This window comes from Suricata suricatta, chromosome 13 (assembly GCF_006229205.1).
Source record: "Suricata suricatta isolate VVHF042 chromosome 13, meerkat_22Aug2017_6uvM2_HiC, whole genome shotgun sequence".
In the NCBI taxonomy this organism is placed as follows: Eukaryota; Metazoa; Chordata; class Mammalia; order Carnivora; family Herpestidae; genus Suricata; species Suricata suricatta.
Window position 1 is genome coordinate 89,809,620 of NC_043712.1, and position 16,959 is coordinate 89,826,578.

At 43.5% G+C, this 16,959-nt stretch overlaps 2 protein-coding genes across 4 annotated transcripts in view; one reads left to right on the plus strand and one right to left on the minus strand.

The window, feature by feature from the left end:
- Positions 1-2,944, plus strand: part of ECM2 (extracellular matrix protein 2) — a 30,520-nt gene extending 27,576 nt beyond the window's left edge. Inside the window, exon 11 of the mRNA XM_029920960.1 lies at positions 1,820-2,944. Coding sequence (XP_029776820.1) covers positions 1,820-1,988 — 169 coding nt within the window. The 3' untranslated portion in view covers positions 1,989-2,944. The remainder of the gene's footprint in view (positions 1-1,819) is intronic.
- The window catches only part of CENPP (centromere protein P), a 211,338-nt gene that overhangs the window by 66,905 nt on the left and 127,474 nt on the right, over positions 1-16,959 (minus strand). The window lies entirely within an intron of this gene.

Genomic DNA, 16,959 nt, shown 5'->3' on the forward strand with positions numbered 1-16,959 from the left:
CCCCCCCCAGCCTTTCTCTGCATAGGTTGTGAGGAGGTCTCTGTCCACTGGCCCTAGATCTGTGATGTAAGTTGCAAAAGCTTTCTCCTAGTTTGCCATTTATTTGTCTTTTAACTTTGCATTTTTAAAAGATTTGTAGTCACTTTATTAATCCTTTCTTTTAGTGCTTCTGATTTTTGAGTCACAGGGAGATTTTTTTCTCTCTGCTTCTAGGGTATACTTTATTCTTCATTTTTCACATTTAGATCTTTGACATACTTTACATTTTTTCTGGCAATGTAAGAAAATGATCCAATTTTATTAAAAAATTTTTTTTCTGGGCGGCCGTGCCTTGGCAGCTCATTCAGTTATTTGTCTGACTTCAACTCAGGTCATGATCTCACGTGGGTTCGAGCCCCACGTCAGGCTCTGTGCTGACAGCTCAGAGCCTGGAGCCTCCTTCAGATTCTGTGTCTCCCTTGCTCTCTCTGCCCCTCCCCCACTTGTTCTCTGTCTCTCTCTCTTTCTCTGAAAAATAAGTAAACATTAAAAAAAATTTTTAAACAAAAACAATGTTAAGCAAATATAATTTGGAAATGATTTGTTTGCACATTACTTCCCTAAAAATTTTAAGAATTGTTGTTCTTCAAAATGATTAAGAATTCCTTGTAAAACTATGCCATTCTTTGCTGTATACCCAACATCAGTCATTGGAACCACTGACAGGTAGATGAAAGCATATCCTGGGTAGTGAAAATGGATTTGTGATAAACACCTGAATTATCAAATAGCTCCTGGGGTCCTGGCTGAGCTCAACAATACAACAATGTGAAACTAATTCTTTAATATCAGAATTGATCTCATAACTTCCAGCTTATTTTTTGCCAAGTTATCAAAGAGACCAACTAATCTGCCACATCGAGGGATAATGAATTGCCCTTGAGCAACAGAAGGTTCTTCTCATAGAAGTGAGCTAATCCAAATAACCGTATCAACCAAGTTAGCATCTTTCCTAAGGCTCATTTTCCTGACAGACGTCCTAATGGAATATCCTCAAATTTCAAAGCTATTACTTACAAGAGGCTGTAACATCATTTGTCATTTTGTGTGCATTAGTTTGTACCTTCATGAAAGAAGACATTTGCCCATTGAATACGGGTAAATGTTAATAATGACACAAAGAAAACCAGGCTGAAATAAAGGGTAGAATTTCAAGATGTTTACAAGTAGTACATATGAATAGTTGGCCTGACTTCCACATACCATGGATATTTCTTTTTGCTGAACGCTCAGTATCTTTTAAAAAGAGCACGAGCCAGTCTGAGATAAAACAATGGAAGGATAACTTTGATCATAAAGAGCCGTGCATTAGATACGACGGTCAGTGCCAAGCCTTGTTTTAATAGATCCATTATGTCTTCAAATGTGGCCACAAAGACTAGAGTTGTGGGCTGAGCTATGAAACACACAAGTGCAAGTACCAGGAACGCTCATGATAAGTAATAAATGGAAACTCACGTGACCACTCACATTTAACCAGTCTTTTTTGATATTCCGAACTCAAATTCTGGAAACCACTGAATGGACTAGACCTCTTGTTTCCTTAAAACATTTTTTTCATAAAAGTTATTTAGAAAATTCTCCCACCTCTCCTCATGATGTTCCTTTATACTGTTTGCTAAAATTCATTTATATTCTATCTTCAACCATCTTATACTCTCTGGTAGATACTTGAAAATAAAGAGCATCAAAACTTTAAAAAATTGTAAAATTTAACTAAGTCATATAAAGCTCAATACTGCTTGGACCATTTATGGCTTGTATATCTATTTTTCCTTAGGAATATTCTTCCAGAACAAATTTGCAATGCTGAAGAAGATGGTGATTCAACCCTGGAACATCTTCATCTTGAAAACAATTATATTAAAACAAGAGAAATATCATCCTATGCATTTTCATGCATAAAATCATATTCAAGTATAGTTCTTAAACCACAAAATATCACATAATTCCAAGTATTTCTTCATCACTTACAGACTCTACTCCTGTATTTATCGCAGTAGCATCTGTCATCACTAAGTGAGACCCAACCCACAAAGAAACAACCAAAAGTTTAATTTTCCAGCAGTCGTAGTGAAAGTTCAGCTTTATACTCTAGAAAAGAGCCACCTCCCACAACTTTCCTCAAGAGAACAGGGTGTTATTTGCTCCTGTGTTAGACTGGAAAATCTGGGGAAAAATAAGTATGTCTTTTACAACGAACCTGAGTATTGCTTTTAGCTAGGCCCTCCTAAGTCCCTTTAAAAATTACCTGTTATGGTTCAAGACCAAGAAGTATATGGCACGAAAAAAATAATAGGTGGAATTTATAAATTTAATGTTCTGTTTATTATCCTGTTAAAATAATTTATTAATTTTCTATAAGATCCTATGCTACAATTATTGGTATAAATATACTTAGTGATTGGCTTTGCTTAGTTCCTTTTTCCATCCCACGTGTAAAACTAAAACAGCCCTGTCACGTTCGTTTCCTGGCTTTGAGTGCTCTAGTGTGGTCGTTACTGCTCATTAACGTTAGAGGAAGCTGGAGGAAGGGCATATGTGAATGCTACCCTATTTTTGAAACTTTGCTGCAAAATCTAAAATTTCTGTGTCAGTTTAAAAGATTAAACAATATTTTAAGATCACCCTCATTATTCTTTATTGAAGATGAAAAGATTTTATGGAAAGCAGTGAACTTTGCTTAAAGTATGTTCATTGTCCTTAATTACAACCTTATAAATATAAACCAAAGGTATGCATTCTTGAAAATTTTTGCTCCAATGGTTACTGTTAGCAACCACCTTCTCTGAATGTGTTCAAAAGTGAACTTTTATTCAGTTCAATTTAACATAAAGCTATTAGTATTTACTATATACTGAAATGTACCAAATATACAGTATTAAAAATTGTCATTATGTAATGATCTTCTGTTTTTCTGGAATCATTTATAAAGGACATATATAGAAACTGTGCTGACTTCTTTGGCTGCTCTCAGCTTTACGTCCAGAAGCTCATATTCAGGTTACTAACTTTTCAAACTTAAGTGACCTAACCTTTCAATAGTGATCTTGCCACCTGGGGGAACTTCCGGCCCCACTTAGGGAGCCATCATGAAAAGCAGAGAGAATGAAAAGCATCTGGGAAGTGTGGTAAGCAGGTGAGTGTACTTACTATTTCCAACCTTTCATAAAAGATTGACAGCCACCAGCATATTCACCAAAGCTATTTCCTGAGTAACTTTCTCAGATATGAGTTTGCTTTTTCCTATTTGAGCTAATTTTGCTTCCTCAAACTTACAACCACAAGATTGAGAGTCACAGGCTCCACCCACTGCCAGCCAGTCATCCCAAGCTCTATTTCTAAGCCCTTCTTTCTAGGTGCCCTCTCATAGTAGTTAGGGTTTCGAGATTATAACATGAACAAGAATAATATGATGAAGACTGTTAGAACCAAGGGAAGAGGCTTAAGCAATGTGGCTAAGAGCAGAAGCAGAATCTTATGGAACAAAAAGTTGAGATTTATAACCAGTTTAGGAAAGTAGGAGCATTGCTTATTTAAATTGACCAAGGTGAGTGGAAGAGACAGGTAAAAATGAGAACATACAGTTATTCATTCCTTCAACAGGAGCTTTTATGTAATGCTTCTTGCTGTGTGAACACAAATGCACTGACTTAAGCTGCGGAAGGCAGTCTAGGGAGCACAGTTCAAGGTGAGCCGACAGAATTTGCACCCTGGGACAATGCAGACGGCCACTGTGCCGTGCCTGCACTTACCTCTCACTCTGACTTTAATCTGTATTCCAGACGCTGCTGTAGAGAGACAGGGGTAAACAGAACTGGCAAGGCCTCTCCTCTCTGGGAACACGTGGTGTGGTTGGGGGAAGTAAGCAGAAAGGGTGGGGCTGTGGTGAAGCTGGGGTCCTCAGCTCCCTCTGCCCAGGAGTCACAGTGGGGTGCTGCCCACCCCCCACCAGCGCAGCCCAGAGGGCCCTGAGGCCCAGGCACACTCTAAGAGCCTGACGGAAGAGATTCTCTAGGAAGGCTGAATATCAGGGTGACTGATGGAAGTTTAGCTCTTAAGTTGGGAGACACTTTTATTTTTGATTTTGTAACGTAAAATATAAAATATGTCTAGCAATGAACATGTTCTCAGCTTTGAAATTTCATCATGTCCTGGATAGGATATTTTAATTCCATTAAAAAAAAAAAGTAATAAATGTCCTTACAGCAAACATTCTTCGCGATATAATGTTAAAAACAAACAGATGTTCTGCTTGGCTTCAGAAATATGCTGTAATTACAAACACATATGTACACTAGAAAGTCCTGGCATAGCTACGATTCAAAAATATTAATGTGTGTGCGCACATAGATACAAGGATGCTAACGATATTTTTAATTTTGAGGTTTGGCTTAAAATTATTACGAAAAGCACTAAAGATATGACATGTGAAAGACATGTGCAGCCTGGAGCGATACGGAGATAACGACACCAGGAATCGGGTTGCCGGGGCGCCCGCCCTGATCTCCAGGGATTAGACTGTGGGTTCTCGCTGCACTTGTCAGGGACCACTTGATTCAATTATGACATAAAGGGTCTGGCTCGACAGGGGTTCGTGACCCCTGGGGTGCAAATGTCCCTGAAGAAGTGCACAGACTCTCCTACAGACAAAGCAGCTTTGCTAACGTCAGAGAGATTAGCTGCCCCTGCGCTTCCCGCCCCCGTTTCTTAGAACCGATGGACAGGCACTCTCTGAATCACAAGCCAAGTTTACAGAACACACACCAGAGCCTCTGGTCCTTCCCTAAGCCTCTGCCCTGCGCCCCTGCACTCGGAGAACATACGGCTGGAGAGCCCTGGCCGGAGAAAAGGTCTCGCAGGTGCCTGGATGCAGCCAAACTCCCTGGGGGCTGGGCAAGGACATCTAGCTGGCACAGACGGTCCCCTGCAGCTCCAGCACAGTGGGTGGGGGGGAGGGGGGCGCAGCCCTGCAACCACGGAGTCTGCTGACCTCCGACCTGCAACACCCCGAAGGGCAGACAGCTGAGCGAGTGTCTTCTGGAGGGAGGGTAGTCGGGCCCGGATCCTCCGTTCCCGCCACAACCCGACTCCCCGGGCAGCAGGCAGGTCAGGATGCCGCGGCAAGGGGGGCGGGTGCCACTAGGAAGCACTGTGTGCCGGTCCATGGCTGAGCTTGACTTATTCTGCATCTTCTGACGTAATTTGGACAGGTGGGAAGTCTGGACACCCAGGCGTTGCGGGGGGCGGGGGGGGGGGTGGTGAGCAAGATCCAACCATCTCTCCTTGGGCCTGCACTGCCCAGTGACTGACTCCACACGCCACTGCGGGGGTCGGAGTTCATTACTCCTTAAGAGGACTACCTTCATTAACAGGGAAAAAGAAGAAAAAACATTCTTTTTCTGTGTGGTGTCTTTACCTGGCTTTGGCACCAGGCATTGCTGGCCTCCTAGAGTGAATATGGACGCTTTCTTTCCTCTTTTATTTATTTATTTTTTGGAATAGTTTGAGAAGAATAGGTATTAATCTCTTCTTTAAATGTTGGGGCGGCTGGGTGTCTGACTTGATTTTGGCTCAGGTCATGATCCTGCAGTTTGTGAGGTTAAGCCTGTGTTGGGCTCTGTGCTGATGGCATGGAGCCTGCTTGGGATTCTTTCTCTCCTCTCACTGCCCCTCCCCAGCTCTCTCTCTCTCAAAATAAACATTTAAAAGAATAAAAACTAAATACTTGGTAGAATTCCCCTGTGAAGCCATCTGGTCCTGGACTTTTATTTATAGTTGGGTTTATTGATTACTAATTCAATTTCATCGCTAGTAGTTGGTCTGTTAAAATTTTCTATTTCTCGGGGCGCCTAGGTGGTTTAGTCGGTTAAGTGTCCAGCTTCGGCTCAGGTCATGATCTCACAGTCCGTGGGTTCGAGCCTCACGACGGGCGCTGTGCTAACAGCTCAGAGCCTGGAGCCTGCTTCAGATTCTGTGTCTCCCTCTCTCTCTGCCCCTCCTCTGCTCTCTCTCCCTCTCTCAAAATAAAATAAAGACATAAAAAATTAAAACCCAAAATTTTCTATTTCTTCCTGATTCAGTATTGGGAAGTTATATGACTTTTATCCATTTTTCCGGGGTTGTCCAATTGTTTGGCATATGATTTTTCATAACATTCTCTTATAATCCTTTGTGTTTTTGTGGTGCTGGTTATTATTTCTCCTCCTTCATTTTTGATTTTTCAGTCCTGTCTCCTTTTTTCTTGATGAGTCTGTCAAAAGGTTTATTAATTTTGTTTGCCTTTTCAAAGAACCAACTTCTGATTTCATTAATCTATTCTATGGCTTTTTAGTTTATAATTTATTTCTGCTCTACTCTTTATTTCCTTCCTTCTACTAGCTCTGGGTTTTCTTTATAGTTTTTTTCCCTGCTCCCTTAAGTCTAAGGTTAGGCTGTTTATTTGAGATTTTTCTTTCTTCTTGGGATCAGCTTGTATTGCTAAAAACTTCCCTCTTAGAACCGTTTTCGCCGCATCCTAAAGATTTTGAACATTTGTGTTCTCATTTTCATTTGTCTCTATGTAATTTCCTCTTTGATTTCTTGCTTGACCTATTTGTTGGTTAGCAGCATGTTATTTAGCTTTCAATGTACTTGTGTTCTTTCCAGATTTTTTTCTTGTGACTGGTCTATTCTGGAAAATATTCCATGTGCACTTGAAAAGAATGTGTATTCTACTGGTTTTAGATGAAATGTTCTGAATATATCTGCTAGCTCCATCTGGTCCAATGTGTCACTCAAAGCAATTGTTTCTTTGTTGATTTTTGGGCTTGATGATCTGTCCATTGATGTAAGTGGGGTGTTAAAGTCTTCTACTATTATTAAAAAATTATATACTAATATCTGTGACAAACATAGACACAAAAATCTTCAAAATATTAGCAAAGTAAATCCAACAATACATTATTATTTTTTTTAATTAAGAGGGTCTTTGTCTCCATTTATTGAGGACAAGCATTACAGCTTTTTGAAATAAATGTAATATAACCCCCCCACCCCCACCAGCACAAGATATTTTGCCTTTTTTCAGAATTGGAGCTAAACTAGTGGTGGTGTGCTCTAAATCAGTGGTTCTCAAACTACAGAGTACCTGAGAGTCGCATGTATGGTATCCAACAATACATTAAAAAAATAATTCACCATGATGAAGTGGGATTTAACCCAGGGATGCAAGGGTGGCTCAAGATTTCAAATCAATGTGATATGTTATAGAAAGACGAGAAAGAATAAGAATCATATGATTCTCTTAGCACATGTAGAAAAAGCATTTGACAAAGTACAATATTCGTGCATGATAAAAACTCTCAACAAAATAGGTTTAGAGACTACATACCTCAATATAGTAAAGGCCTTATATGAAAAAATCTACAGCCACCATCACACTCAACAGGAGAAAACCGAGAGCTTTCCCTCTAAGGTTGGGAATAAGAGAAGGATGTTCACTCTCACTACTTTTATTCAACAGAATATTGGAAGCCCTTGCCACAGCAATCAGACAAGAAAAAGGAATAAAAGGCATCCAAATTGGTAAAGAATAAGTAAAAATGTCACTATTTGTAAATGTCATGTAACTATACACAGAAAACCCTAAAGACTCCACCACAAAACTACTAGAACTGATAAACAACTTCAATAACATCGCAGCATACAAAATTAATATACAGAAATTGGTTGCATTCTTAAACATTAATAATGAGGCAGTAGAAAGAAGCAATCCCATTTACATTTGTCCCAAAAATAAAATATCTAGGAAAAAATTTAACCAAGGAGGTGAAAAACCTGTACTCCAAAAACTATAAAACACTAATGAGAGAAACTGAAGTGAACACAAACCAGTGAGAGGAAGCTCCCTGTCACTGGCTTGGAAGGACTAATACAGTTAAACTGTCCGTACTACCCAAAGCGGTCTACAGATTTAATGTAACCTCTATCAAATTATCAACAGCGTTTTAAAAAGAACTAGAATAATCCTAAAATTTGTATGGAACCGCAAAAGACCCTGTACAGTCAAAGCAATCTTGAGAAAGAACAAAGCTGGGGTACTACAATCCCAGCCTTGAAGAGACACTGCTACAGTACTCAGAACAGTACGGCACTTGCACAGAGACACACTGATCAACAGAACACAGAGCCCGGAAATAAATCCAACTTATATGATCAATTAATAAACAACAAGAGAGACAAGAATGTACAACAGGGAAATGAGAATCTCTTCAACAAATGGTGTTGAGAAAACTGAAGAGCTACATAAAAAAGAATGAAACTGGACTCCTTTCTTGTACCCCATAATAACGTAAACACAAAATGGATTAAAAACCTAAATGTGAGACCTGACACTGTAAAACTCCTTGAAGAAAACATAGGCAGCAATTTTTGACATCATTTGTAGAAACATTTTTCTAGATGTGTCTCCTTTAGCAAGAGAAATGAAAGCAAAATTAAACTGTTGTGACTATCCCAAAATAAAAAGCTTTTGCACAGTGTAGCAAACCATCAACAAAGCACAAGGGCAAACTACTGAATGGCAGAGAATATTTGCAAATGATAATATATGATATGGGATTGATACCCAAAATATATAAAAGACTTATACAATGTAATTTCCCCAAAATAAATAATCTGATAATGGGCAGAGGGTCTGAATAGATTATTTTTTCAAAGAAGACATACAGATGGCCACCAAATACATGAAAAGATGCTCACCATCACTAATTATCAGGGAAATGCAAATCAAAACCACAAAAAGATATCACCTGATACCTGTCAGAATGGTCAGAATCAAGAAAGACAAGAAATAACAAGTGTTGCTGAGGATGTGGAGAAAAAGAGCCCCAAGCACTACTGGTGGGAATGCAAACTGGTGTAGCCACTGGTGGAAAACGGTACAGAGGTGCCCAAAACAAAACAAACAAAAACCCAGAAACACCATATGATCCAGTAATTCCACTACTGGGCATTTACTCAAAGAAAATGAAAAAAAACCCCTATTTTGAAAGGATATATGTACCCCTATCTTTAGTGCAGCATTATTTACAATAGTCACAATACGGAAGGACCCCAGGGGTCTATCAATGGACGCATGGATGACAAAGATGTGGTGTGTAAGTATTCACTGGAGTGTTACTCAGCCAAAGAAAGAATGGAGTCCTGCCATTTGCAACAACATGGACAGACCTACAGGGTGTAATGAAATAGGTCAGACAAACATTGTACAATTTCATCCATATGTGGAATTTAAGAAACAAAGCAAAGAAAGAAAAGGACAGACTCATAAACACAGAGAACAAACTGGTGGTTGCCAGAAGGGAGAAACAGGACAAGGGGATTAAGAGTACATTGATCGTGACAAGCAATGAATAATGCATTGAATGTTGAACCATTACACTGCACATTTAAAACTAATATATTACCGTATGTTAATTATATTTCAATTAAAACATGAAAAAAAACTCCGACCCACAGCACTAGCTGAAATCTGCCTTTGCACAGCGTCCTCTGGCCCACCTGGGCACCTCCGAGAGAAGTGAGGTCAGGGTGATGAGCCCGCTCACACGGAAGATCGTGACTCTTCCAGTAACTGTTCAGTAGCACAGAGCATAAACCTTTAAATTCACCGAGAAGTGTTAATAATCATAATGCTTGTTTAAGAGAACTTTAGATTTGGGAACTATGTGAAAATTTACACCCCAGATGACTGGGTATTTAGCTAAAAAATAAAACCCCAAAGCTTTACTGGTGGCACATACTGCACTGGTAGTGCTGTGTGCTGTAGGTGAATATGGTTTGCCTGAACTGGCAAAATTATTTTTACTTTTTTAAAAAAGGTTTATTTATTTTGGGGGAGGGGCGGGCAGAGAGAACAAGAGAGAGAATCCCAAGCAGGCTCCATGCTGTCAGCACGGAGCTCGATGTGGGGCTCGCTTCCATGACCCTGGGATCGTGACCTGAGCTGAAATCAAGAGTTGGACACGCAACCAACTGAGCCACGCAGGTGCCCCGCAGTTGACAAATTTAAATTTAGGTCAGAGGTAACAAATAAAGCCTGTGGTAGAATATGGGAGGTAAATGGTACCAAATTCAGAGGAGGAAAGAGCATTAGGCTTGAGGGGTCCTGATACAGGATGTGAGTCAGCCAAGTGCAGGTCAGAAAAGCTCAGTGGGAGACCAGACTTCCATGAGCCAGCACTGCAGGGTTGCTGCAGCTAGCACAAGTGACAGGAGGAAGACTGTGACAAAGCCTCGTCCAGGACACAAAGAGAAGGGAGCCAGAGAGAATTGCTTACATCTCAGGGATGCTGCTAAGAGGCTGACAAAGAAGGGACAGTTTGGGCGAGAGTATGCTGAATTTGGGGGCCATGACAAGAGTTAGGCAGGAGGACACGTGGAGCAGGAAGGAAAGAGGCCGTAGGAAAGGACAATTTTGAGCGTGTGTGAGGAGAAGGGCAGGGGAGCTGAAACCTAGTGGGTGCAACTCCCAATGTCAAGGGAGCAAAGGAGCCAAGTCGGTGGCCAGTCTCCCTCCAAGCTGAGCGGCGTGGTCCGGCAACACAGACCTCCTAGGGCACAAGGAGGCTGGCTGTGTGCAAAGGGGTCCCCTCACCTGGCCCTAAGGATACATGCAACCACCCTGGTGACAGATGTGGTACTGTAAATCAGATATGCAATGATTATTTATTGCATATGGGGTACTGCACTGCAGACAGACAGAGGGTATATCGTGTTTCTCCAAAAAGACTAAAACCAGAACAGAGAGAAGTCGCTTCTTGAACACCTGCAATCTGTGCAGAAAGTTGGTGCTAAATGGACTGCTGACCCCAGGTCTACACGGATCAGCTCCTGAGCTCTCCAGAGTGGTTATTAATACTACTCCTAAACAAAACAGAAAGGAATCTGCAAAACTTAATGACTTTTTTTTTTTATAGGCTTTACACCAAGCATGGAGCACAACAGAGGGCTTGAACTCATGACCCAGAGATCAAGACCTGAGCTGAGATCAAGAGTCGGAAACTCAGTCAGCTGAGCCACCCAGGTGAGCCCAAATTTAAAGACTTTTAAAGAGAAAAAGAGAAACTGAAATGAAGAAAATTTATATAGGGTCCTAAAATTAATAAGGAATAATTTATCTTATTAACATTTTTTGACATGGACATGAGAAAACAGTATTTTATAAACAACCAAGTCATGCTTTGACAACTGGTAATACTTAGTAACCGACTGATTTTCTGCATAATAACATCAGTGACTATGTTTTCTAAAGCCATCATTTAAACATACCATGAATTACTAGGTTCATGGATGCTGACATACAAGGCGCTACTCAAATTCTGCTGTTTCAGTGAAACCTCAAAGGGCGGTTAAAACCCTTTGTGACATCTTTTCCGCCTCCTCCTTTATTTAGAAAACAGAAAGTTTCCTCAAAGGAGATGTACTTACAGACTGAAGATGGCTGAACTATTTTTCTGTGCACAGTTCAACTTAAATTCAGATCCTTAGTCAACTTAAAACTCAAAAATATTAAAAGTACCCATGAAAATAGTCAGAAGTTTCTGGCCAACTCTAAACTATACAAGATGACACCAGGATGTGCAAATCCAGAAGTCTACTGAACCATGGGGTCCGTTCCCTGTAGTAGAAAATCTAGAACAAGTACCATAGTTCTGACCCAGAGCCCTTATTCATAGGACTGTGGACTTGATCCCATTACTTGGACTCTGATTTCCAGCCTCCTCACCTATGAAATTGTGGGTGACAACCTCTACTTCCCAAGACTGCTGGGAAGGTTAAGTGAGGTGCCCCCCATGGCCATGCTGGGCACAGGGCAGACATCAGAGAGGCTGAGCATCCATTCTTTTACTGGTGGGTATCAGGAAACCAGCAGGCATGGAGGGTCGGTGACTCGCTCAAGGCTGCAGGGCCTCTCAATATAGCAGACGTTAATTATTTAAGGTAACCGATTCTTTAGATCGTGAAATACAGTGGGAAAAGGAGTGGGCTTCCTACCCTGGGCCAGGGGTCAGCGCACACTCTTGTCGAGGGCCAGGCCCCAGAGGGACACTGGGAGCCTTCGCTCACACCCACCGTACAGAGCAGACAGACAGCAGGGTAGGGTGTGCTCAGCCGGGTCTCCATAAACACAGTGAGTGCTAGACTCAACAGAGTCCCAACGACTTCTCACACACGTGGGAGTAATTCAGAAGGTGATGTGGAAAAAAATCCTGATTATAAAAAAAAGAGTGATGTCTGACTTCTAAATGTTGATTCACTGTGATTACCTGTAACACCAAAAATGGGGGAAAACCTACTTAAAATAGCCAGCCGAACTGTAAGAGTATGTGGTCAATAAAGCTGTCCAGCAGATAAGATCCTGACCTCAGAGATGACCCATGAGTGGGACTGTAGGGACAGAGTTAAGAGTCTGCGTTCAAGGCTTGGCCTTCCCATCCCTCAGTCGGGTGCAGCAGGCCCCAGGCAGATGGTTCTTCTGGGGAGTGTGTTCCATGACTGTCCCTGTGAACATCAGCCCCGACTGAACCTGATCCAACAGACCCAAAGGCATTTGCAGAGGCTCTTCAGAGGAACTGGGGTCTACCGTCAACAGGGGAGGGGTGTTTTAGCACACATCTGAGCCCACATGCCCGAATGCCTTGGCACGCCCTTACATGTTACTCACATGTCGCTGCCTCGACATGCCAACCAGCAAGAGTGGAGCCTATAAACCACGCTGGAATCTGGTCTGCCACACACTGTTATTTGCAAAGAAGTGAATGTTTCTAACTCTGTAAAGAGGCCTTAGTGATTACACAGCTGAAAAATAAAGGCATGACCATTTCTTCTTTGAAGTTGCATTTTCTCTCTCTACATGAAAATGGATACAATCAAAACTTAGAGTTGAGCATATTTTTTCCTTTACACAAAATGTGAAGAATGTGAATCCACACAAGGGAAAGTAGACTGTATTAAAAATAACATGTGATTGCACTGAACACGTATTAGTTTGGAACACAAAAGGAATGCATCATGCTATTGAAATGTCATGGTGTTTCTAAGTAACAGAGTCTCTGTGGTCAAATAAACTTACATTAAACTATCAACTGATAGAAGCAAATCTTTTTAGAAGTTGGAATCTGCTAAAGGTTGATTTGTTTTATGTAAGTTGAGAATTATGTTCATAATTACCAAATTTATAATGTCTGGAATACTAATTCTAGGGCAATAGTTCTTAATTATTTGAAGGATGGACCCTTGTGAGAATAAGATGGGCCTCTGTGAAGAAAAACTAACACTTTACATGCTATCAAGGGATTCATAGAGCCTTCCTCACTCCTCTAGGGAGTCACACCCGCTGGATAAGAAACCCTAGGGTAACAGCTTAATTAAAATTTTACATGTAAATATTTCACCACAGGTAAGGACAACCGAGTTAAAATTAAGGCAAAATGCGCCCCTCCCCCCACAATTATTTAGCAGTATTTTTGAAGCCACAGAAAAATTGAAAGGATACAATGGAGATCTCCACAGGCTTTACCTACATTCACCAATTGCCATTTTGTCCGTTCATTTCATTTCTTCCCCCCCCCCCCCCCCGCGGCAACATTTGTCCAGCCAGACCGTCCTACGTCACAGCGTTGTCACTGGGACTTGAGGAGACCCAAGAACACGGATGGGCCTGAAGAGACCGTGGCACGACAATCACATGTGCTCACGTCACCAACCCAGGAAACGTAACTGACCCAGTCCTATCTCCCACACAGCCCATGTTCAAACATGTTGGCATGTCCCAACAATGCCCTAAGAGGTGGTGTGTGTGAATCAGAGTTTATATGCTGACCTTTCAGCCTCCCGTGAGCCCTTGGGAGAGTCTCACTCTTCACTGTCCTTCGGGCCCCAGACAGCTACCTTGTAAAACGTCCCCCACATAGGTGATGTCACTTCCTTTTGCAACATTTCAGGAGGCACAAAATGGCGGGCTGGCCCATTGCCGGTGATGCTGAGACAGTTGGTTCAGACGCACGTTCTTCCCCTGGTAACTAGAAATTCTCTGCAAGGCAAGATTTTGGGTGTGTGTGAAAATCTTGCCATTCAGTGACCCTCCACTTGGCGGTCTGAGCTTCCACTGACTACCTTTCCCTAAATCAGCACACTGGACGTGTCCGTAGATGTGACTCCCCAGCTCTGGTCCCTTCTTCTGCAGGAAGAGCCCTGTCCCTTTTGACTCTCTTTTCTCTGTTATCACGAAAGGATTCTGCATTTGACATGCTCTCCTCCACTGCTACCCTTGTTCTCTGCAAGGTGCTGACACTGTGTCCCCAGCCTGGCTGCCGCGTTCCGTCCATGTCCGTGGTAATCTCTGCGCACTCTGGTGCTGGCTGGTACGAGATGTCTCTGGCACCTCTCGTACCTCCTGCGGCCCCAACCTAGGACTCATCAGTACCCCCAGGAGCCTTGGTCCTTCTAGTGGGAAATGGTTCTTAGAAACACAGATCTGGAAGTCAGACGTGAAAGCCTTCAGGTGTTCTCAGTAGAAAGATCCGGAAAGTTTATTTAAAACAGAACTATTACTTGTACCTATTCCTCAAAGCAAACTGACTTTTGAGGCATTATTTGAAAATACCTGACACCCACACAATATTATAAGCTGTCATAAGTCCTTCAATTTTCATCAATTCTTATCAATTCATTTTAAATGACAATTTATATCATTAACTCATTTTTGGAGCCAACCGTCCACCAAGCTGAGGGCAGGCGCTCACCAGCACCCCGGGCAGAGCAGGGAGGGCAGCCGGGAACCAGGCATGAGGAGCCCATGGGAAGCAGCCCGCTGCCACCAGCTCAGCCGATCGCTGCAGCTGCACACAACGCCAGGGCCAGGCTGACTTCTTGAGATATGCTATCAATTTTGACTTTGACATAAAATTTCCTGTTTTTTAAAATTACCATATGCTCCAAACAAAACACATCTGCAGGCTGAGAATACTGTCCACGGGTCATGACCTCACAAACCACAGACCCCAGTCCACCCAGAGGGCCTCCCCGACATGACCTCCAGGTTATACAGGAAGAGCACGCACTGTTCGCACGCCCAAGTCTGACGGCCCAGAACTTTCCCACAGCTGTCCTTGCCAGGCGAGCCCCTCACATGGCTCGGGGCTCGCCCACACCTCCTGCGCTTCTTCACAGCACGTACACCATCCCGAAGAAGGAGCGACGGGCCCGCGAGGGGCTCTCCAACGCTCTCAGCAGGCACAGGGCGCCAGACGGCCTGGACAGACGTCGCACAACTAGCCACCTGGGGACTCCCGAGCTCGGAAGGCGTCTTGTGAGGCCGCCGACACTACTCCCCCTCACTTCATTCCTAATTTGCAGGAGGTGATTCCAAGGCCCTTCCGGTTCTCCTGTGTTTGGACAGTGAGCCCTGCTCTCCATTTCCACATTAGGAGAAGGTCAGGAAGGGGTCTAAAAATCAGATGCAGGTGTGGCTTAAGCAATCTATTTTTATTTCCACCATGGTTGGAATATATCATGCTATGCAAGAAATCTATGAAGTTTCTTCTGTGAAAATCAGTCTTTCTGTTCATAAAATGTCAGAACTGAGAGGTGTCTGGCCGGCTCAGTCAGTTGAGCATCGAACTTCAGCTCAGGTCATGATCTTGCGTTTTGTGTGTTCGAGCCCCGTGTCGGGCTCTGTGCTGACAGCTCAGAGCCTGGAGCCTGCTTCAGATTCTGTGTCTCCCTCTCTCTCTGCCCCTCCCCTGCTCGGGCTGTCTCCCTCTGTCTCTCAAAAATAAACAAACAAAAAAAATCCAAATAAGTAAATAAATTTTAAATAAAAAATAAAATGTCAGAGCTGAGAATATTACTTTTTCAGTTTTATAATTTACCTTACTTACAACACATTACTGTTCAGATTGTTCGTGATTCCCAAAGAAACTGTTTTGATATAGTAAAAAAAAATCTCCATTTTTTAGAGCAAAGCTTGCTGAGGGAAAAACAAAACAATAAAGATAACAAAGTGCAGAAAAACATGAGGTCCCCTGCAGAGGACCCTACAGGAACCCAAGCGGTGGGTGTCCCCTCAGGATGCCACAGGGCAGAGGCTCAGTGCCTCTGTCCAGAGTGACAGCCAGCAAGGCTGAGGAGACCCCGGGGCTCCTTCCCGCATGGTGTGCGCGGGCCTCCTCTGTAGGCGAGCGAAGCGGGGCTGCGGGCGGGACCCCGTGTCTGCGAGACAGGGGACAGTGGTCCCCAGGCATTACTTCTGGTCCCTTGGTCCTAAGACAAAAAGCAAGGTGCTGGAGGTGGGAGAGACGCTGATTCCTGCTAGACAAACCGTCCCGCGGGGAGAGCCCGGACCGCGCCCACGTGTGGGCATGGGCAGAGGGAGCACGTGGCCCCGCTGGCAGGAGCCGCCGCTCGGCCCCCCACGGGCTGCCACGTAAAATCAGGAGACACACTGGCGAAGCTTAGCTTGTCAAGAGGACACCTCCTAAGTCTAAGCACAGCAATTCCAAACGAGACACGTCCACACGAGCCCCCCACGTCAGGAATTCACGCACTTGAACGCACCGTGAACCCTGGCGGGTGGCACGTTCACTTGGCAGAACACCACACAGTACCGACGCGGGGCCCACGGCCGTGAACCACGGCAGCCCGACTGGATCTCAAAACCGCAGAGCGAGGGGGAGCGAAGCCAGAGCGAGCCTCGTGCGGCCCAGGGCGTGGGCGGGGCGTCCTCCGAGCGGGCTCCGTGTGCACGGGGACTGACGCGTTTATACAGTCCCGCGGGGCGGGGCGTCCTCCGAGGGGCCCCGGGGCTCCGTGTGCACGGGGACTGACGCGTGTATCTAGTCCCGCGGGGCGGGGCGTCCTCCGAGGGGGTCCGGG